The sequence below is a fragment of the Anguilla anguilla genome, chromosome 5 (assembly GCF_013347855.1).
Source record: "Anguilla anguilla isolate fAngAng1 chromosome 5, fAngAng1.pri, whole genome shotgun sequence".
Taxonomy (NCBI): domain Eukaryota; kingdom Metazoa; phylum Chordata; class Actinopteri; order Anguilliformes; family Anguillidae; genus Anguilla; species Anguilla anguilla.
In genome coordinates, this window is record NC_049205.1 from 29,449,370 (window position 1) to 29,473,027 (window position 23,658).

General features: G+C 38.2%; 1 protein-coding gene across 1 annotated transcript in view; it reads left to right on the forward strand.

Moving 5' to 3' along the window:
* LOC118228159 (leucine zipper protein 2-like) overlaps window positions 1–23,658 on the forward strand; it is a 151,791-nt gene that overhangs the window by 57,576 nt on the left and 70,557 nt on the right. Inside the window, exon 5 of the mRNA XM_035419495.1 lies at window positions 20,409–20,471. Within this exon, the coding sequence (XP_035275386.1) occupies window positions 20,409–20,471 (63 nt within the window). The remainder of the gene's footprint in view (window positions 1–20,408; window positions 20,472–23,658) is intronic.

The following is a 23,658-nucleotide window of genomic DNA, read 5'->3' on the forward strand; positions in this document are numbered from 1 at the left end:
CATATGAGGAAGCGTAATAAAATAATAACAACGCTAATTCATACTGCCGTATTCTTTTATTTAGTTTTCTCTGGCTTGACATCTTTACACCTGCTCCACCTATACCCCGGCTTTATTCCGATCATTATAATATATTGATGAACTTGATGGCAATGTAAATAACGGTAACGTTAAGGAGAGTTCAGATCAATGATTCGCAACGAGACGAAACGGTTTTAGAATGTTGCAGAGAAAATTGCAGCGGTGTGAACTGGTTAGTAGTAGAGCCATTGCCTGCCCTGGGGTCTCAAAAGACCCACCTTGTCAAATCGCCAAGTGCAGTTTTAGAACGTTTGCAATCAGGCATCTTGGAATTTTGCAAGTTGCATCCAGTCTCGTTGCGAATAATTGATCTGAACTTGCCTTTAGTTAGCTACATTGCAACATTGCAACAAGGTAGCATTGCAGTCGAGAGATGGTTTGTGAGGTCGGTACCGGTTGGTAGCGTTAGCTAGCGTTTTTTTCTAATTGTTAGCTGACATTAGATTGTGTTAATTACATTAGCTAGCTAGCTAACGCAACGTTACCTGATATGAGAGATGGATACTGTGTGCAACATTGTCTAAACTAATGTTGTCTTTCTTGACATGGTCCGGTAGCTAGCGTTAGCTGTGCAAATAGCTATGTAATTTAGTATCTACATCAACAAATAATATGACCTCTCATGTTACACAAAAACTTTTTAGGGTTCTGTAACCCCCCCGCCCTACCCCCCCTTCTTTGTTATTGTAACGCTAGCAGACACCGGAAAAAACAGTACGCCGCTTGTGATTTTTTCCCGGGAATGTCGCCACAGACACCCAGTTCTTTAATCATAAATAATAATAATAATAATAATAATAATTAATATAACAATAGGCTCAATCACCATTGTGTTACCTAATTAGGCGATAGATAGTGACTTAACAGACATTTATTTTAATGAAAATCTTCGAGATTATTACTTTAAAATAAAATTACTACAACAGCACGAATGCAATACCCTGTTTAAAATAACTGTGTTGCTAGAATTTAAAAAAATCATTAAAGACTCATTAAAGAAATACAGGCATTTTATGTCATTTTCTTCACAAAACTCACTGCCAGGTGACATGTGATGATGCCCAGGTTTGAATGGGTTGTTCTCTCCTCTGTCACGCTATTCAAGAACTGAATGTGTGATACTTTGATACGAATTGCTGAGTTCAAGCACTTTCAAACCTAATGTTTCACATATAATCACACAGAATTTATTCACTTCAATCATTTGGTGAAGATGATGTACTTTGATTTTTGACTTCAGTGTGGGGATCAATTGTATTGCACTGTAGTCATAGAAATGATGGGACTTAAACTCCATGGAGATGACGCCTCCAACATACTTTAGGTTGCTCACTGAAACGGCAACTTCGGATAAACTCTGAATAGACTACAGGATGACAAAATCACAGAAACGAATGGGACCAGAGGAAGCACTGGAAAGCTGTGCAACCAAACTGTGGAACTGATGAGTAAGGCAGGGGCAAGGGAAATGGGAAAGGAAAGGAGAAGCGAATGGAATGTATTAGGACTGAAGAAATATATATTTTTTTAATATTGCACTTTGTATTTCTTTAACTTTTTTCTCCATTTTGTGTTTAGTTGTATTGCACATTTTAGTGCTTTACTCAATGTGCCTGTAATGCATAAGCCTTGGCCTTTTCCATTACCTGTATTACAAAATGTATATAAATTTGAAATAACAATGTTGAAATTGATACAGTTGTGTCCTTTATTTCAAGAAAGTAGTTTTGCAACACACTGTTTCATAATCTTTATGAAATTAGGTCACTGTGGGTGCTGAAAAGCAATGCTGTAATGATGGATGAGCCTGACACCACTGGGCATCAGGATTAGCGGTTTAAGATAAAAAAAACATGGCCTTTTTGGTGTTTAACTAGCATCACATTTTATGTAACAGTGGCTAGCTAGGCCACACAGTGAATAGCTAAAATGTCATATCCAAATTACATGGAAAATACTTTTTCCATTACATTGTTCATACCATTGGTCAATAACATGTATTGTGATGACAATATTATTATTTCAAACATTAAATCTTGGTGAAAGTCACTAAAACCAGGAATGCATTTTTAACTCTATTACATATATCTTAATGAACAGCCATTTAATGCCAATGTAAAGATTCAATCTTTTTCCCTTGATGAAGTGATTTTTTTTCCTGTGCAAATAAATTATTTATTTGCCAGGGCTGTTCTAAAAGTATAAAGACTTGAAGTAAAATAATTTTGCTTTTATTGTGCATGAAAATTTTGACATTACAAATACTCCCAGGAGTTAATGGTGTAATTTTCACTTGTACAATAACAGGATTTTCATATTAATAGTGTGGTACTGTTGGCAATTTGCTTATGCCTTCATTACCATTTAAATATTACCAAAATGATTCTCCTAAGGCTGCAAGGTGTATAACTCAAGCTCCGATAACTAAAGTGCTTGATCTCATCAAAGTGAACCTATTGAAGTGAACCATTACAGGCTTATCATACTCCCAGGAATAGGTTAACTTTAATTAGTATTATTACTTGAATGGGGAATATCCCAAAAACAATTCAGTGAAGACAATCAACCCAAATGGCTATTGAACTGCTCATGTTCACTACAGGCTGGTCATTTTTGCAACAATGTCTTACTTTTCTCAACACATAATTATTATTCTGCCTGTAAGAAATAAACTGTACTCATGCAGATGCCTGTTTGAGAACATTTTATCTTCAGTTTTAAAATGAGCTTTGAATAAATGCAGGAACGGCTCATTGTGTTATGAGTAGCTCTCTTTATGAACACCACAACTTAACTCAGTCAGGTAATGTAGACTGAAGGGCAAGACTGTTGATAAATTGTCATACTTTTACTGTCTTTCACAGCTTGGGCTTCACAGTTCTGAAGGCACACAGGACTGGACTGAAGTACTGTACATTAAGGCAGAATGTTTTTTTCACATTGGCATTTCAAGTACCTACAATGGATTACATCAGTTACACTGCAGAAATATTATTTATATTTCCAGAGACATGTCACATAAAATAAAATGGTAGCTAGATTAATTATTCATCACAAATTAGATTTTTCCCCCAAGGCATCCTCTGTGTATGTAGCACACCATCACGTACAATACACACCAGTTGTCCAGGTGGGACATCCCCCATGGATGAGCCACCACCCCCCGAATCCTGTGCACCTTGCCACATACTAAATGCCGAAGTACTAAACCACAGCCCTGAAGAGTAATGCTGCAGAGACATGAGGGGTGAAGGTGACTTAGGCAGTGTGTGACCTTATGGAGGCAGAGGCTCCTTCCGGTGCCTACAAATTGTGCACGGCCATAAACCACAGCCTGAGTCATAATACTGCAGTAGCATGAGGGGTTGAGGAGCCTAAGGTTGCAAATGACCTCACAGACGCAGCGGCTCCTTTTAGCGTCTGATGTTTTTCAGAGAAAACGGCAGTGAACTACCATTAGAAAACAGATATGTGCCCATGTGCTTTCAGAGCAATGCGTACCATATATTACATGTGTATATATACACAAATTGGAAAATAGCAGACTCTTTAACACTAGAAGCACCGTGACGGGTCAGTTTGACTGAGATATTTCGGAGATATAACTGAGATATTTCGGAGTTTAGGATTTTTTTTCATAAAAGCTGCGTTTCCACCGCAGGAACTTTACCCCGGAACTAGGAACCTTTTGAGGAACCTTTTTTAGTTCCGGGGGCTTTATTTTACCCCCCAAAAAGTTCCTGCTCGGGGGGTAGTACTTTCTGAAAGTACAGGAACCTTTTGGGTGGAGCTTGCAGCGCTGATTGGTCGAGTACTCGCAGCATTTTTTTGTGTTTATTTTCAGGCGCCATGTTTAAAAATATGCAGGCGCAAACCGATTTATTTTCATAATAACTTCAAATCAAACTTGTATATATGTTATGCGGCGCAGTAGCCTAGTTTTGGTTATAGCCTGCCAATGTCTTGGAATTATAACGTGTGCTCTTCTGTTCTTTTCTTGGTTTAGTATTCGTTTTATAAAATGCTAAGCATTCGTGCTGGGACAGCATATTACGTACCAAAACATTCAAACTGATTAATTCGGTTGCTGAATATTTTCACCCGGATTTTCTTTGTTAGCCCGTTGTAATTGACTCAAAACGTTTGATACAGTTATGTGAGGTATGCGGTAGTTCTGCGTAATTCACATTGGTGATACAGTAAAAGCAAACTGGAAATCACCTTCCGCACTTTTTGTCAGGGTAAAATAACAGGTTAATTCTAGTAATCGTCCTTTTAGCTTTTTCAGACTGCCGTAATTTTACTCTGCCATTCTTCAATTCCACAAAAAGACCAGGAAGACTATGGACTAATTTATGGTGCATGGTTCGCATCTGGAGGGCACACTTCGCTGCTCGGCTAGCAGTAACTTTGAAGGAAAGAAAACGGTGGCTGTACCACTACTAATTAAAATTTTCACGCAAGTCCGAGTTTTCGTTCTATTCTTGTCATTTTGCGATTAGCCTATATAGAATTGACGATGAGAAAGTAATCAAACAGCAAATTGTTTACAATGTGTGCATGTTTTCTGCTGTTGTTGCCAGTTATATTGGAAATGTGAATGCATTCTGTCGCTTCGGATGTCAAGACATGAAAGCGAATGTTCGCATAAAAACATAATGAATGTGTTTGAGAGGATATATAAAACAGTTACAATCTGACTATTGGCCTGTTATATCCTATTTGTTGCATAATAACGGTCCAAGTTCAACTACCAACTTCAATTAAATCGATAAAAATCAATAAATACAAAAGTAACCATATATAGTCATTGTTGGTACCCCGTTGTATATAAGTGGAATAAACCTCTCCGGGCTGTCCCGGTTATTAGAAAATAATGTAGGCTACTTCGGTGGTAGTATGGGGTTACAGAAGAAATCATATGACAGATGGACCGACGACAACGTCGCTTTTTCATACGTCAGTGGGCTAATTTGCCTAATCTTCGCGGGACTTTAGACCGCGGTGGAAACGCAGACAACCATGGGCTGAAGGAACCTTTTAGTTCCTGGTAAAGTAGTTCCGGGTACTTTTGGTGGAAACGCGGCTTTAGTTACTAGCAAGCTACATCATACGCATTCACTGACTTTTCCTAAATATTTGTTCTTTACGTACCAGCGTTGTAGGAATGTCAAAGTCACATTTGGAAAATGTTAAAAACACCTTATTTCACCTCCGTGTGTGTTATAACAGTGTTGTTAAATTCCGACCGTCTTCAGACTAAGGAGTCCGTTTTCCTTCACCATACCAGGAGGCGCAAGGATTCACTTTTCATCGCGGTGGACACGCTGTTGCATTTTTATTTGTACGAATGTTTTATTTATTTTGTTATTAGAAATATTTGTTTAAGAATAAATGATATAATGTTTTATGTGATCTTCAAAAATATTTTTATAGGCTATTGCATTCGTTTTATGATCATTTGTTTATGCCTATGCCTTTCCCTTATGTTCTGATATCATAGCCCTACATTTTACTTTTACAGTTATTATGTAACTGGAAATATCTAAATAAGGGTTAAAATAAAATTTATCCGTCTTCAAATGCAAAAAACAAATTTCAATTTCAATTTTATGCATTATCATGCTCGTGCACAATGGCTACATGCGACACGTTCACGTACAACAACAATGCTGCGTAGGATATTGCAAAAACTAAATCTAAGCTAAAGAAACGACTGCAATATAACAAGATAATAATATATTTGAAGCACTATTTGTTTCGGCTGTTAATTTGTTTATTCATAGAGTGTTACAGTGAATACGTCTTTTTGTAGGCCAACCCGGACGTTTCTTCCGTCATGGGTTCACTCGGCAGATTGCCAATGCATTTTTCCAATAGGGATTTAGTTTTCTTCCGAAAATAAGGCCTATGGTTAATTTATGCCTAAAACAGTTTTACATTTTGTTTTACGAGTTCTAGGGGTTCGACGCTCATTCACGCTTAGCGTTCGACGCTCAGCGTGCATGCGAGCTAGTAAAACAAGAGTGGCTATTGCAAAAATGTGACCGCTCTTGTAGTTTCAATATAGAAACTTAGCCTACTTTTCAAAAGCACATGACAGCTTAGAAATCCACGGTTGATATAGGCTATTAATGGGTATATTTTATCTCGTAGAACAAACGTGAAGCTCATTTAGGCTTACGTTCACCGCAAATCTTATTTTCGGCAGAAAACTAAATCCCCACGGGAAAAATGCATTGGAAATCTGACGAGAGAACCCGATGCCAACTTACTTCCGGGTTTTAGGACTACAAACTGTAACACTATTGCAAAAACAATCTAAAATACATAAACCACTACAATACAGCAGGATAAAAATATATTTGAATCATAGCGTAGTTTGTTAGTTTATAGTTTGTCATAGTCTGTTTCAGCTGTTAATTTGTTTATTTATGGAGTGTTTCAGTGAAGACGTTTTTTTGTAGACCAACTCGGACGTTTCTTCTGCCATCGGTTCCCTCGGCAAATTTCCTATGTATTTATCCCAGACGGATTATGTTTATTTAGTGCGCTTGTTATCAGTGGACTTTCTGTAAGTGCTGATCAAGCATACCTTGCTCGTTTCTGTGAGGTAAAAATGTGATGTTGTGACATATTTTGCTTTTGAGGGACCAGGAACGAGGGGACATTCGTTTCAGGGAGTAAAGGTTTTGGGGGGGGGGGGATCATTGTGGAAAAACATTCATCACATCCTGTGAGTGAGTCGCACGCGAGTTGTGGCACGATGTCCGGTTAGGCTAGGCTTTGCAGTTGCTATTATGTATAACTCCATCATTTTTTTTTAAACATAGTATTAACCTTTAGGCTACTTGAGAGAACAATAAATGTCACTATTACATAGCCTACAATCAAAAATGATTTCTCAAATGTGAAGTGTGTTGTGATGTGTTCGTGTGGTGTATGCTGTTATTCCGTTGAGTAAACTAGTAATAAAAAAATTAAAAAAACAGTAAACTAAAAAGAAAAAAATTATAAAAATGTAAAAAAAAAGTATAAGCAAGAGCGAGTGATTGCTGCGTAACTAAAAGTAATACAAGGCATACTTTGTAGCGTAACGAATTACGGCTAAGCAAACTACTTTTATTATTTTTGAAGCGAGTAACATAACATAATAATATTATGTGCCGGACAAATAGAACATTTTATCTCTCCCTGGAGAGATATCAACTATCAACCATTCACACGTGGCATAAGTGAACCATTCTCAAGTGGAACATTCACATGTCAATCTAAGGGTAAGGGTAAGACCACTGAACTGTATGGGACATTCAACGCTCACCCCTCCCCCACCCGAGAACACAGAAAACTTCAGATGCTTTAGCGAAGCTTGGCACAGCGTGGTTATGCTGACCGTAATTTTTCACTTACTTAGAAAGGAAAGCACATATTCATGCATGCACGTATAAAGATGAGACGGCATCTTGAGCAATGTGCTATCGACCAAACTTGCAATGTCAAATCACATGATGGAAAAGGCAGCTAAGCTTACAAACTCCGCGGCATAGAGGCGACCAGCAGCTCTTTAGTTTGTCGGTCAGTTGGTCCACAAAAATCAGCTCTGGTTTCGCTAAAGGCAGCTAAAGAATTCTTTATTCTGGTGCTGGGGGAGGGGTGAGGAGCGATTCAATGGATGAGCTTGAAAGATCGTGCGTGAATAGCTGGTAGTTTCTTTTGAAGCTATTATCATGAGTAGGCCTTTTAGGCCTACTGAGTAGTAAAACAATAAATGCCCAAAACAAAGATACAAATGTCACATTTTTACTTGTTTTATTTCTAGTCATAATAGGTCCGGACCTTGTTTCATATTCAAAAATTAGAGCCTTGCACGTTAGGAACTGTGTTAGAAGACTGCTCACGCTGTCTGCATAGATGCAACAGCACATGCATAAACTATCGCGATGCGTTTCGTGGGAATATAGGCGTCTGTGTGCTTTACCATGTCCACGCAACCATTGATAGAGTTTATGGAGTTTATGAAACTAATTGTCCACATAATTACTATTCCAGTTTCAGCAATACATTTACAGTTACCAATCGGAGAAACAGGTCGCTACCACTAATGTTACTAATGTTCGGCACGTGATGAACAATTTTCTTACACTATCATAGGATTGACAGCCCAAGCAAGAACCACGTCAAATAACCAGGAATAAATGTATTATTATTTATATTCTTTTAAAATATTTTAAATATTGCGATCGTTTTGTTATCATTTCTTTAAAATGCCTGTGCATTTCGTTTGTATTCTCATACAAACGAAAATCATAGTCCTACATAGTTATGCAAGTGGAAAAATTTATATAAGGGTTAACATGAAATGCATCCATGTTAAAATACCACACAATGGAAACAGATATCCTACATGTTTGCAGATGTTGCTATTATGTGCAACTTTTTTTAATTTTTACGCAGTATTCACATTTAGGCATCTACATAATTATCAAAGTTTTAATAGAAAAGATTGTTAATGTAACATGTTATGGATGTTACTATCAAGGAATTGGCTTTTCACGCACCACACCACGCCCCTCACACCTGAAACTATAATGGCATGGGCGGGGCTGTTATAATAATTTCTATTCAAATTATTATTGGGCTACGAAAATATGGCTATAAAAGAGAAGCATGATTATTTCGGCGACCAGGGCTGCGTTTCCGAGTTTAGATGTACCTTAACGTTTTACGAAGGTTCTTAAGGTATACCTTCTTAAGGGAAACCGCTTTTTTACGAGTGTTTCCCAGACTATACCTTAAGGCAACTCTTAAGGGACAACTTAAAGATACATCGTAAATTGGAGCTGGCCTTCACTGTGGTGCTGAAAAGTTTATCAATCGATGCCAAGCGAATCGATTGTCTCACTTGTAAAGGCTTGTGAATGACGTTTTATTACACGTGTTGTCATAATCATTTTACATCAATCTAATATTGCAGAAGAGGAAGCTATGCCTACTAGAGATTATCTGCTAATCTCTTTAAGAGTCCGTTAAGACGAGATCTTGTGATAGTTTCAATAAATACGTACATATAGGCTACAATGGATAAAATAAAAAGCTTCAATCGGGACATATAAGCCATAGTCTGGGACTTCGTGGAAGCCCAGGGGAAAGGATATAGGCTACATATGGGTGAATTATTTTGTTCTTATTGAAACAAAGGTCTAATGTTAATTTGTTTTTGTCACACAATATATAGGCAACTGTAGCAGCATATCACTGCACTGCACTGATTCCCGCAAACTTTTCTCTGCAATGCAAAAATGGTCGTAGATGAAAGGCAAAAGCGCGTCTGTGGAAATTGATCATGATGAATTATATACCGGGTGCCTTATGAATAGGTCTACCTGTTAAAGTGATTTGTTCATCCACCTTAATTTGCTGTTGGATAATCTTAAATTTAACCAAGAATATCATTATTGGGTTGTTTACCGAAAATCGTAAAACAACATGGTAAGAAAAATGTTCCGTAATGTTGATATTTACCCAGTGCTATTTTGTTTTATATAGGAGGTGTGAGCTAAAGGAAGGGGATGTAGATCATTTGGCTATGTTTGTCCATTATGAGCCACTGTACCTGTATGTGTGTTTATGGTTAGCCAATCAACGTGTTCTAGACTCACTCAACGTTGTTTTTGCACACACAGGTTTTATATTCTTAATAAACTGGCATTTATCTAATAAACTGCATTGTTCCAAGTCAGTGTGATCATTGACTCACACACAAACAAACTAATTTCTACAGGGTATGCAGTCAGAAAAGCCATATCCTAAGTTAGCTCCACTACGTATAAATTTAAAAAAAACTTTTTTTTTTTCTTTTCACAAATTGGATTATTATCATGGATAGGCCCTATACTTAATTACCATCATGATGGGGATAGACAGGTAAAACGACAACATTCTCACGACGTGCTATGCACAGACACGTTGATTGGATAATTACTTTTCGTAAAGTAAATATTAAACTCATTTTTGCATGCCGATGTGCTACTAGATGCGCACTGTAGTACAACTGTAGATTTGAAAAGCAAAATGTTGGCATAATAAGGCTGAAACCGCGGAGCGCATCGCTAAGGGACAGCTTACGAGTGCCTCAGACCACCCTTTTAAAGGTATACCTTAATTAAGGTATACCTTAGCTAAGGAGACGCTGGGAAACAGCTCGAGAGCTAAAGGAAGAGCTTAAGGGATACCTTACGATGCACGTAGCGCTAAGGAGACTCTGGGAAATGCAGCCCAGTTCGGTTTGGTATCGCTTGCCAAGATGAACATACGACCACAGAGATACTCTGCCAAGCAAGCTTTGGACCTGATTCAGAATGCCAGTTAAATGGATTCGGGCGATGAGGAGTTGGAGCTCGATATTGAATTTGATTCTGAAGTTGAGACTGAGACTGCGACTGAGTTTGTCTCAGAGAGAGAGGAAAGGGCAAACGATGGGACAGTTTGGGTCGAACAGACTGCTAGTAATGCTCTGGGCAGAGCACCATCCTGCAATGTCTTACGGGAAAAGGCTGGGCCCACACGGTGCTCCAAGGAGAACATTGGAAGTCCGCTGAGCAGTCTGCTATGTCTGCTTGACATTCCGATGTGGGAGCAGATTGTTAAGTATACTGTGACAGAAGCCCACAGAGATGGGGCAGAAAACTGGGACCTGTCAGTCGACGAATTGAAAGCTTTCGTGGGACTGCTGTATTTACGAGGCATCACTGGCGGTAAAAGTATGAATTTAGAAGACTTTTGGTCTTCAGACTTGGGGAATCCATTTTTCAATGAAACTATGTCATGGCAAAGGTTTCGGGACATCATGCGCTATCTCAGATTTGATGACAAGGACACAAGGGCAACACGTCTTGAGAAAGACAAATTTGCCATTATTTACGAAATATGGAGCAAATTTGTAAGCAACAGTACTGCGTGTTACACACCTGGAGAAAACATAACTGCTGATGAGCAGTTGTTCCCAACTAAAGCGCGGTGCCGCTTCACGCAGTACATTGCTACTAAACCAGATAAATTTGGGATAAAGTTCTGGATAGCAGCCGACGTTGAAACGAAGTACATGCTGAACGCTTTCCCATACCTTGGGAAAGATGAGGCGAGGCCTGTCGGCGAATGATTAGCTGACAATGAGGTCATTCGCCTTGTGGAACCCTTCATCGGAAAAGGAAGAAATATAACCACGGACAATTTCTTCACATCGATTTCCCTGGCGAACAATCTACATGCAAAAAAAACTACATTGGTGGGTAACATAAACAAAAAGAGGAGAGAAGTGCCCCCTTCTGCGAAGGCACAAAATCAAGAGTGATTTTCCACCACGATCTGGAGAGCTGGACACGCTACACTCACGGTTTATCAGTGCAAGCCCAAGAAAAATGTGTGCATCTTGAGCACTATGCACAAAACCATATCGATCGACAATGATGCCAAAAAACTGCCAGAAACAATCGCCCATTACAACGCATCAAAAATGGGAGTGGATGTTTTGGACCAGATGGCACGGCTGTATTCGGTCAAGGGGGGGGCAGTCGTCGTTGGCCAGTTGCCGTTTTTTACAACATTTTGGATCTGGCTGCAATCAATGCCGATGTTTTGTACATGGACAAAACAATTAGTCGAAGAAGATTTATTCTTGAGTTGGCCAAGGAGTTGCGTGCAAAGGCAGCTCCGCGGCGTACCGTCCTAACGCCACTCTGCAGTCCAGAAACCCCCAACACACAGCAGCGAGAGCGGTCACTAAAAAGAAAACGCTGCCAGGTATCCAGATGTGGAGGGAACAAAACTTGTAAACGACTTGTTTGTGGCAAGTGTACAAAAATCCAACCCAAGCTCTGTCTTGAATGCTGACGGCGTTACCGCATTACCAGCAGCTCTATTGCTAATGTTTTATATAGATTTTCTATTTATTGATTTGAGGGGTGATTCTAAATAATTCACCTTGCTAGCTGTATATTTAGCTAACGTCAAAATCGTTTCAACTTCCTAACAATGTGCTGTATGCTAGTGGGTTTTGATATTATAAAGCAAATTACTGAAGACACGTGTCTCGTCTTTTTACTTTGTTGCTATCTCAATGTGACTTTCTGTGTGCGCTGAAGCGATATATTGTAGGTCTACTGTAGTCAGTTTTGAAATCCCACTTTTTCTGCTGTGTTTTGTAGGGAGCATAAAAGCATATTGTTCTGTGTTCATCTGTTAGTGCATGATTTTTATTATGAACATCAGCCTGCAACTGAGATGCTGTTGTTATTGGCACTGCTGATTGGATTAGACGCACCCATATCGTTACGATATCATTTACATATTGCTCAAGAAGCTATAGAAGCATGCCCGAAAACTCGTTTGAACAACAGGATTCTTGCATGTATATATTTGCTAAGGTCTTATGTACAGTGCGGTATTATTCAGTGTTACGAATGTGTGTTTTTTGTAATTACGATGAATAAGAGACATGTGCCGTCTTTGGATTTCGAATCCCCAGTCGAATAGTCACAGCTAGCTATGACCTGCTTGCCAGTGTAGCCTACATGTTTTCTGGTCACCGGAAAAAACTTGTTTGAACAACAATATTTTTTACATGTATTTTTATAAAACAGAAAACCCGACCCTAAAATTTGCACGGGTGATGATGCGTTTCCCTCCAACGGCAGTGATCACATGCGGAGGGAAGCGATTGGCGATTTAGCATTTATGACATATGCATGAAGAATAAACTGTCAAATTTGTTTTTTGAAAGATTTCCAAAACAGGTTTGACCTCCCTACTATCTGTTTATTGTTAACTTTTCATGACTCATTCTCTCCATACAGACATACTGTTTATTCTAAATACATTTATATTGCAACAATGTGTTGACTAGAATGCCGAGCCATAACTAAAACATTACTTACTCTGACAGTCTAAAATCTCGCAAATATTTCATTATGACAATGGGCTGGCAACCTTTGTCAGCTCGTGTCTAATAAGCACCATCTAGCGAACAATGCGAACATTTCCGGTTTGAAGGCTAATGTGTCATATGACCCAGGCCGCGCAAAAAGTTATTTCAATGTCAGGAAATGGTCCGGCGCTCCTGGTGTTAAGCAACCAGCTATATACACACTCACTTTCAATCAGTAGATTAATTACACCAAACAGTGCAGCTTTGCCGCGTCAAAATGAAATTTCTCTGGTAGGGTATCGTAAAACTACTATAATCCCAAAAGGAAAATAGTAGGAGGGACGAGATGTACGAACATGAGCTTTCAATCAGCAAATTAATCACAATTACAACAAACACAGTACTGCTCTGTGGACTGAAAATAGGCTCCGGTAGTGAAAGGCTACAGCATATGTATATATTCAGGATAGAAAAATATCAATATCAAAGGAAAGTTAAACACAGTATGTGTGCTTTCAATCAGCAAATTAATCCCAACAACAACACAGTATCTCTGCGTGGGAGTGAAAAATAGCCTCGATTAGCATACTTCTATTAGGAGAAGAGGCTCCATATGGCAGACGGGAGTTCAGTCTCACTCAGAGCTCTTACCTGTCTCAGGAGGCAAAAAGAGGAATTGGGGGCGCACAGGTGGAAATACTTACTGCGTGATGTCGTGTCCATGCCATAGTGGTGTTTAATTTGCGATTCAGTCTCCTAGTAGCTCACCTTCTCAGCGAGGATGGCCCATACAGTGCTGTGTTGACCTTATTCATAGAACCAAGGTTACCACGGTATGTTACCCAATGCTCTGTATGTATTTCTTAATGATTGAAGGAAAATTTTTTGGAGCATTTTCCATCAATTTCACTCCCGGAACACCTTTCTGGTGCATTCTGGCCCAATTACAGCAAGGATGGCCCCTACAGTGGCGTGTTGACCTTATTCATAGAACCAAGGTTACCACGGTATGTTACCCAATGCTCTGTATGTATTTCTTAATGATTGAAGGAAACTTTTTTGGAGCATTTTCCATCAATTTCACTCCCGGAACACCTTTCTGGTGCATTCTGGCCCAATTACAGCAAGGATGGCCCCTACAGTGGCGTGTTGACCGTAATGAAATAGAACAGCAAAATCCACTCAGCCAGTGAAATTACCACTGACACCACCCCTCCTGCCACTCGCTTCTGTCTCATCAACTTGGTGAGTGCCCAGGTCATGTTCATCACTCTACAGTACAGGTCGGCAGGGATGACTCTCATTCACAATTTGAGTAAAAGTCTACAGTTCCACTTGAGCAACAGTTACTATCTGGATACAAGTATTTTCGTTGAGGCATGCTGCTGCAGATATTTTAAACTATTAGGGGAGTTTATAATAACTGCATGAATTTTCCTTTGTCAGTCGCACTGAAGATGCTTGACATGGTGTTACTTGTTAAGCTAACGTTTGGGAAGGAAAAATGGAGCTTTAGCACAGACAGCAGAAAAGATATTTAAAGTATTAAAGTTAAAGTATTTTGCAAGCAGAAGAACGACTCCTTCAAAACTGGGGATTGAAAATCATAAAAAAAGAGTAAATATGAGTTTTAGTGGGCTATTAAGGAAGCTAAGAATGTGTAGAAAATAGAGAGCAAACTTCAGGCAAAGGTTAGCCAGGGTGTTTGGAATGACCTTCAACAAATAATACATTATAAGAATAAGCATACTTTCCTGGATAATGACCCTAACCTCCTGGTTAAATTTAATTGATTGTATTGCAGACTCTAACTTCTGTTATTATGAAGGATGGTTTAATAAAATAGAATTTATTAAGCAAACAAGAAACAATCAAACTAAAATCATTAAAGGCTAAGAAAAAGAAATAAAAGCAGAACTAGATGGTTCTGTGTGTGTCTAGTCATGTGTGTGTTCACCAGCACACGTCAGGCAGGGAACAAAAGCTCCTCTGTTGGAGTGAACTTATGAATCAGCTTTTAGCATGTGCTGCTAAAAACTGGCCTGGAATTCAGGGAAACGGCGTGGATAAAAGGCTACTGAAGTTAGATACGTCTAGCTAATTTCAGCACATCTTTGAATTCTAAATATATGAGACCATATATGAAATGAGTATGTTACTAGTGCTTGAGAGATCACATGCACAGATCTCGGTTAAAAGGACGGCAGAATGTAAGCTAATGTTAGTACGAGTATATACGTTAGCTATGCGGGCTAGGCGGCTGTAGCTAATTAACAAGAGACGCAATATATTCTAAACACAACATTACATGCAATCAATGACACAATTCGAGTTATATCATTAGTTATTGTTTTAATATTTAATATTCATAATCATGATTTAATCAATTTTGTGAGACTAATTATGAGTATAATATAATTATTATACTTTTGTGAGGATTATTACAATGGAAACGTTTTAATGTTGTCCTCACTGTTCTAAAATTCATTGAGGTGTTTTTCCCTACACTCTAAATCAGTTAAAATATTCAAGTTTGCAGATGATACGACAGTGGCAGGTATGATAATTAATAATGATTCAATTACTTAGAGAACAGAGGTTTGCTTTTTAGTGGAGTGGTGTAGCAGGAATAATTTTAGCCTCAACATTATTAAAACCAAGGAAATTATTATGAACTTTAGGAAGGGTAAGAGGGCTCCCTCTGGTTATCAGTAATCAGATTGTGCAGAGCTTGGACACCTTTAAGTTTCTTAGGACTACCATCTCTGATACATTGAAGTGGGATGCCAACACCAGCCTTATAATCAAGAAAGCCCATCACACAAGCACAAGCTTAGATAAATTTAGATAAATTAGATAAACAAGCTTAGACAGGAATACATTTTAGAATTTTATAAGGCTTTAGTTGAAAGTGTATTTACTTTCTCAATTACTGTTTGGTATGGCAATACAACAACTCAGGAAAAGAAACAGTTAGAGAGCTTCACACGCGCAGCGTCTACAATCATTGGCTGTGAACTCCCCTCTGTTTTTTCCACATATGCCATCCGTATCCAACAGAAAGCCAAAAAAACTACCCACTGACTCATCCCATCCTGCCAGCTTATTCTTTAAAGCCCTTCTTTCAGGAAAGAGTTTTAGATGTAGAACTTCTCGCCTCTAACAATGCCTATCCAGAGACAGTTTGCCTTCTGAACTCAATTAAATGCACATGCACTTTAGAGTAAGCAATCTTTTTTCAGGTTTATTATTTTGTTGTATTATTTTATAGAAGTATTGTATTTTAGTTGTTTCTAATAGTGTGATCTGAGAATTTTAGGTGTTAGATGCATATTTAATTTACTTTTCGCTGTATGCATTGTATTGTAATTGTTTTTAATAGTGTGATCTGTGTGTTTTAAGTGTTAGGTATAAGGTGCCAGTTTAGTGGTAATGGGTAGGTAAAATTTTAGATGTAATTATAGGTATATGGGTTTGGTATGTTGATATGGCAATAAACAATTGAATGTTGAATATTAATGGTAAATGGACTGCATTTATATAGCGCTTTTATCCAAAGCGCTTCACAATTGATGCCTCTCATTCGCCAGAGCAGTTAGGGATTAGGTGTCTTGCTCAAGGACACTTCGACACGCCCAGGGCGGGGTTTGAACCGGCAACCCTCCAACTGCCAGACAATCGGTCTTACCTCCTGAGCTATGTCGCCCCTTAATCTTGAACCAGTTTCACACCAGTTGTACTAACCAAACATAAATGAAAACAAAATGATCATAAAGAAACATATTGAGAATGTCATGAGAAATTACTGTACTCAATTTGTCCATTTAATGTGCTTACCATCTACCCAAAAACCACCCACCTTAAATAATTGCGGACAGACAAACAACCAGACAGACAAACCTGATGTAATAGAAGAGACCAGCAGACACTGCATATACAGCTGACTAGACAGAAAGTCAGTTTATGAATAACACATTATAAAACTGGGAAATTACAGTCAATCCTCTATATACTTTGGGAAAAATAAAATAGCAGAAATAAATCTGAACATGAATAAAGTAAAAAAGAAAAAGAAAAGAATATATGAGCTCCATAATATTTGGGACAAAGGCATATTATTTTTTTGATTTGGCTCTGTACTCAACAATTTTAGAGTTGTAATAAACAATTTGCATGTGGTGAAGTGCAGATTCTCTGCTTTTATAAAAGGCTATATTGTTATACATTTTAGTTTCACCATGTAGAAATTACAGCACTTTTTATGCATAATGCTCCCATGTGAATTGTTTATAACAACTCTAAAATTGTTATAACAACCTCCACACTTCTGGAGAGGTCTTATACTGGATGTTGGAGCATTGCCGCAGGGATTTGCTTCCATTCTGCAAGATTAGGCCTGGCTCGCATTTGTCTATTCAATTGATCCCAAAGGTGTTGGATGGGGTTGAGGTCAGGGCTCTGTGCAGGCTAGTCAATTTTTTCCATACTTTTCTTGACAAAACAGTTTCTATACAGTCCTCACTCTGTACCTGGGGGGCATTGTCATGCTGACACAAGAAAGGGCCTTCCCTAAACTGCTGGAGAAGCACAGCATCGCCTAGAGTGTAATTGTATGCTTGTAGATTTCCCTTTACTGGAACTAAGGAGCCTAGCCCAAACCATTAAAAAGAGCCCCAGGGTGTCAAGGTGTGTGGGTGCATTAGTGTGTGTGAGTATGTAGGTGTTTATGTCTGGGCTTGTAGCATTAGTTGAACAGCAAATTAAAGTAGTTAAAAATGTCCCTCTTAAAAAGATTTCCAATGGGGAAGCATGCCCTCAGACCCCCCTACATGAATTGGATCTAACAGTGAATGCTACCCTCATGTATTTGTTACACTTCTGAGTTGTTTTTCACCTCGTGTTCAATAAATAATGGATAAATAAAATTAATAACTGATTATGCATTGCCCTTACATGGAATGTAGCAGAAGCAGAAATCTTTATGTAGTTTAAGACCAGGCTGACTCAATGGTAGACACTCCCTGGACAGTAGCTCAAATGACAAGTTCATATGGGATAAATGGCCAATTTTCATTGTCAAACATTTGTATGTTCTTAGTCAATTTTCCTATAAATACTGCTTTTTCCATCTAAAGTAAGCACAGAATAATCAAATTAGCCGATTGGTCCGGGTCCAAAAGAATAGCACGTGTATTGGGATGAAGGTATGCTATAACTTCGCGAGGAATGCCCCATACCTATACAGCACCAAGTGTTTGGCACTTTTCATGATTTCCTATAGAAATAGCCACAAAGACCACAGACTCTCAGCCCGTAAGAGCATTAACTTCTGTAACTTCTGACCTCATGCAAAAACACAGAGTTCAGATACAACTTCACACGTCCACACAGTAAAGCCCCAAACTTGGGTTATTTTGCGATTTTCTCATTTTTTCTGCTAATTTCGTCATCACAAATACTGCAGTTTCACAATCAAATAAAGTTTGAATGACCACATTCTCTTCAGATGGCAAGATAAAAAACACAGGGCCAAGTTAGATTCATTGAGTAGCATTGCTTTGGAACAGAGCTTGTTTAATTTTAGATACGACAAACACTATTGGCTAACTTGGTCTCATGTTGATATCAATACTTTTAACAGCAGGCCTAGATTAATTTATTTTTAGTTAGTTTTAATTAATGACTGATAGACAGTGCTTTGTATGTGTGAGTAACTTGGCATTTTTTGTACATTGAAAACATTTTTTGTTGAAGCATTGTATACAGTATGTATCCAGAGATAGAACGTCCAGTGGTGGTCATAAAGTAAATCTACTGCCATGCGTTTCATCCACCCATGCACTCAGCCAGCTGATTTCATTAATTAGTCCTACCTTTGCCACATTGACATATACCATATATGGCATATTTATTCTGTACATTTTAGTCTTGTGTCATGAATTTATACTGTGATGTGAAAACTATTTGAAATTAGGAAATATGCTAAATAAATTTGTTCCATCCATATACACTGCACAGACAGTGTATGAAGTGCTTCATGTTTGTTTAGGAAAGGGCACTCTAAAACTATTGTCTTGCCATTGTAAGAATTATCAAGTCTAATCCATTCTGTTTAATGTGATAATGTTCTGGAGGCACCAAACCCATTATGATTAGTAGCTAATTAATAACTGCTTAAGAGTCAATAACCTTTGTTCAGATAAATCAGCTGTAGAATGGATTTAAACTGAATTACAAACAGTTTCAAACCCTATATCCAGAGCTCCGCCAATGACATAGGAGAAACAGCAAGCAATATAAGTAGAGTAATGGCTTATTTTCCAGAATACACAAGCTTCTCATAGCTTACACTGTTCCAAACCTTTCTATAGACAATACAAAAGTGGTTATTATGGACAACAGTCTCATGAAACTTACAATTAAAACAAAATGTACATCATTAAAGTTTCTATCATTTTTTTGCATCTGTTAAATCAAGCAATATTATTTTCCATAAAAACTGTCCTTAAATAATTGTAATTAAAAAGTGGCAGAACTAGTAAGTTTCCACATGCAACAATACTAATATGAATTATGTAAGTCAGGGTTCATGCAAATTTCTCATTAGAGCTGAACTCTGATTCCTATTTAATTACAGTCACTTTAGTCACTTTACACTGACACAAGCTTAGTCGAGACCGATGATTGGAATACACGTTTATTTGATCGGTAAGTAAGCCAGCAAGCTGATGACTCTATGCCCCTTTTTGGTTATAAATTTCATCAAAGTTCATTGCCCTTAAATTAATTATGATCGTTACCTATTGTCATAGCATGTTCTTAGTGTGCATTATTTAATTCCGTTTAGCAAGACTATAATTAGATAACTAGGAGGCCTGTTTCTGGATCTGGTGTACCAAAGCCCTCAAGGGAGAGGGGGTAGCAGCTAAGAAACAATAAGGGGATAATAGCTTGAATACTGAAGGAGCCGGGAAGTATCAACAACCTCAAGTTCATCCAAAATTGTGGTATATATCATGGATATACTCTTCTTGCTTGTCTCCAAGGTAACACCACATTGTGGCAGTGTGTTTGAAGGGAAATTGCTGTAGTTAAGCAGAGATGCTGTGGAGTGTTAACACCTTAATTAGAATGTCAAAAGCTAATTATTGGCTGCCTGTATTCACACATCTGTCACAGGCGTATGCTGGTAGAGCTAGCAAATTTCCACGTTCATCTACAATAATGTTAACATGAGAGCGTGAGGCTGGTTTGCATGGTAATCAGGTGCATCCTATTAAATGTGATGCAAATACTGTCTCAGCAGGGATAGACCAGGGTTTCAGCTATGATTTAAAAATGATATCCACAAATTCCCATGCCTGCTTTTTGGCTTACCTTTGTATGTATTCTCTTTGCTTCTCAGAACAAAAGCCTGAAGAACAAACTTCTCTCTGGCAACAAGCTGTGCGGCATTCACGCAGAAGAGGTAATGACAGTTCCTTTATACCAGTGAAAAAAAACATTGTAATGGGTATTCCCACACACACACACTCGCATGCACACACACACACGCACACACTCTGACCTATTGGAAATGGTGAATTAGACAGGTCTGTGAGCCCCTCTATAAATGTAAAGTTTTGCACTGAGTGGTTAAATGGGGTCATTTTGCTTATGAGCAACATATCCTCACAATAAATGAAGTGCATGAAAGTACAGAATATGAAAATATAATTTATCCGAGTCAGTGGAAATTAGCTTACCAAAATTATCTATTGTCTTGAATTCATTGCTTCAGTGTGATAAAACCTAAGAATAAGCCAATGTCCCTCTGAATGATTAACTAAACTGCATGCTTCTTTCTCTTAAAAACGTTTCCCTCTGGATGCACAGAGGCATATAAAAAACTGCATTTGCTTAGGTGAAATGGTCTGAAATTTATACTGTACAGTATTATAGTATTCACAGCTTGATGCTATAGACCATACACTGTATAATTAGAACACTCTTCGTGTAACTTTGGCGTGACTTGTATCTGATGAAAAACATGTTTTCAACGTACAAAAATGCCAAGTTACTTACTTGCAAAGCACTCTCTATTAGTCATTAATTCATTAAGTCATTCATGAAGCCTGCCATTAAAAGAATTGATATCAAAATTAGGCCAAGTTACAAGAAACAATATTGGCTATCTTAACTCACAGAAATTAAACAAGCTGTATTCCATAGCAATGCTACCCAATGTTTCTTAAATTATTTCAAGTAGCTTTGCCCTGTGTTTTTATTATGCCTCCGCCACGCCTATGTTTTCGGGTTGTCTGTCCGTCCGTCCGTCCGTCCGTCCGTCCTGTTTCTCGTGAACGTGATATCTCAGGAACGCCTTGAGGGAATTTCTTCAAATTTGGCACAAACTTGGACTTGGACTCAAGGATGATTTTGGTGGGAAAAAGGTCAAGGTCACTGTGACCACACAAAACACGTTTTTGCCTTGAGAGAATACAAAACACGTTTTTGCCTTGAGGGAATTTCTTCACATATGGCACACACGTCCACTTGGACTCAAGGATTAACGGATTAGATTTTGGTGGTGAAAGGTCAAGGTCACTGTGACCTCACGTTCGTGCCATTCTCTCGTGAACGCGATATCTCAGGAACGCTTTGAGGGAATTTCTTCAAATTTGGCACAAATGTCCACTTGGACTCAAGGATGAACTGATTAGATTTTGGTGGTCAAAGGTCAAGGTCACTGTGACCTCACAAAACACGTTTTTGGCCATAACTCAAGAATTCATATGCTAATTATGACAACGTTTCACACAAATGTCTAATAGGATAAAATGATGAAGTGATGGCATTTTATATCCAAACTGGCTACTGGTTGGCAGAGGCATACATCCGCGAGGCGGTATTTCTAGTTTCATCTTACCATCTGGAGACAATGTGGTCATTCAAACTTTGTGTGATATCAAAGCGTCAAATAACAAAAATTGTTTCATGGAAGAACACATTTAATGTATGAAACCATTACATTAATTTGGCAAAAGCTTTTGTCCAAAGCAACATCCAATATGTGCGTACAGAAGGTCATTGGAGCAACTACAAAACAGATGTCTGATAAGGTACAATACTCATTTTGTACAGTTATTCATAGCCATGAGCACGCTAAATCCAATCCACACAGTAAACATTACTCTGAGCTAACCTATGCTAAGTCAAACTAGGAAGCATGACAAGGTAAAACATCAAGATAATGATACAAGGTACACTACACATACATACATATATGCAAACACACATATATTCTAACTGAAAGAACTGCATAGGCATGGATTCAGTCATTTTTCTACCATGAAAGACAAATAAATGAAGGTGTTTGTCATATTTTTAGATGGAAGTGTTTTTAATGGGGTATTGTGTACACAACAGGCCTATTAGTTGTTTGTATGTTGATAGAGGATCTATAGGGCTAGCTAACATTAATTTAGAAATGTAGTATCGCAGGGTAGAGCAGTAGTTTAGTTAAAGGTAGTTAACAACATAAATGGCACAGCTGTCCATTTGTCCATTAAAACTTTAAGAAAATCGAAATACGTGCTATCTAGCACCAGTTTCCATGCAACCAGTAACGTTACCTACCAGACCAAATCGCAATGCAGATTTAAGTGCCTAATTTCAGAGTCCTCTGTACTAACATGATACACTCGGTCGGTCGAGCTGTTAGCAAGGTAGCTAATGTTAAACTCGATCAAAATGCTGAAAGTAAAACTTTATTTGGATTTCAGAGATATAAATGTAAAGGAAAAAATAAGTTTGGGGCTTTATTGTGTGGATGTGTGAAGTTGTTTGTGAATTCTGTCTGTTGACATGGGGTCAGAAGGAATAAAAATAATGTATTTAAGGCTGAGAGTCTGGTCATTGTGGTTAATTCTGTAGAATACAGGGAAAGTGGCATATTAATAGTAATGTAATGATATTTTCTTTGTAAAGTAGGCATAGGTATTCACCATGGATTCACCATTAAGATACAGCACTGTGTTCAGGTTAATTGTTAATTCCAGCAGATATACTGTATATTCATGTTAACAATTAAGGGAATATATACATATATATATATATATATCCCCACCATAATCTTTGGGATTGGCTTCAAAGGTGTTTCTTATTAGTCAGGTGTGTTCAATTGCTTCCTTAGTACGGGTATGTGAGAGCTTTTAGTATCTAGTTTTGATTCTTGGCTTTTGATTGCCTTTGGAGTCTGTTATTGGCATTTGTCAACATGAGGATCAGAGTTGTGCAAATAAAAGTCAAGGAAGCCAGGCTAAGAAATACAAATTAAAAAAAACAGTCAACTAGAACTAGTGATAGGCAAATTGAAAAATGAAGTTGCTATGTCTGTTTCAAGAGGAATCTGTTGCCGCTAGAACACCCCCTGTGAAAAATTATTAAGGTCAGTAGGCAGGCAGGAAAGCTGGGCCTGAGGCAGCATGCATACACATTCAGGGGATATTTGTCAGCCCAACGCTCTTCTTGTGTGACACACATGGGTTGTAGCATCAATCCTTGACAATAACTGGAATATGAATCTTGGCTTTATGCATTCATTTTGACTAAATGCAGACTTCTCATCAGACAGCACACTCCCTTTCATGACTCCTGCTTCCCAGGTGCGGAGA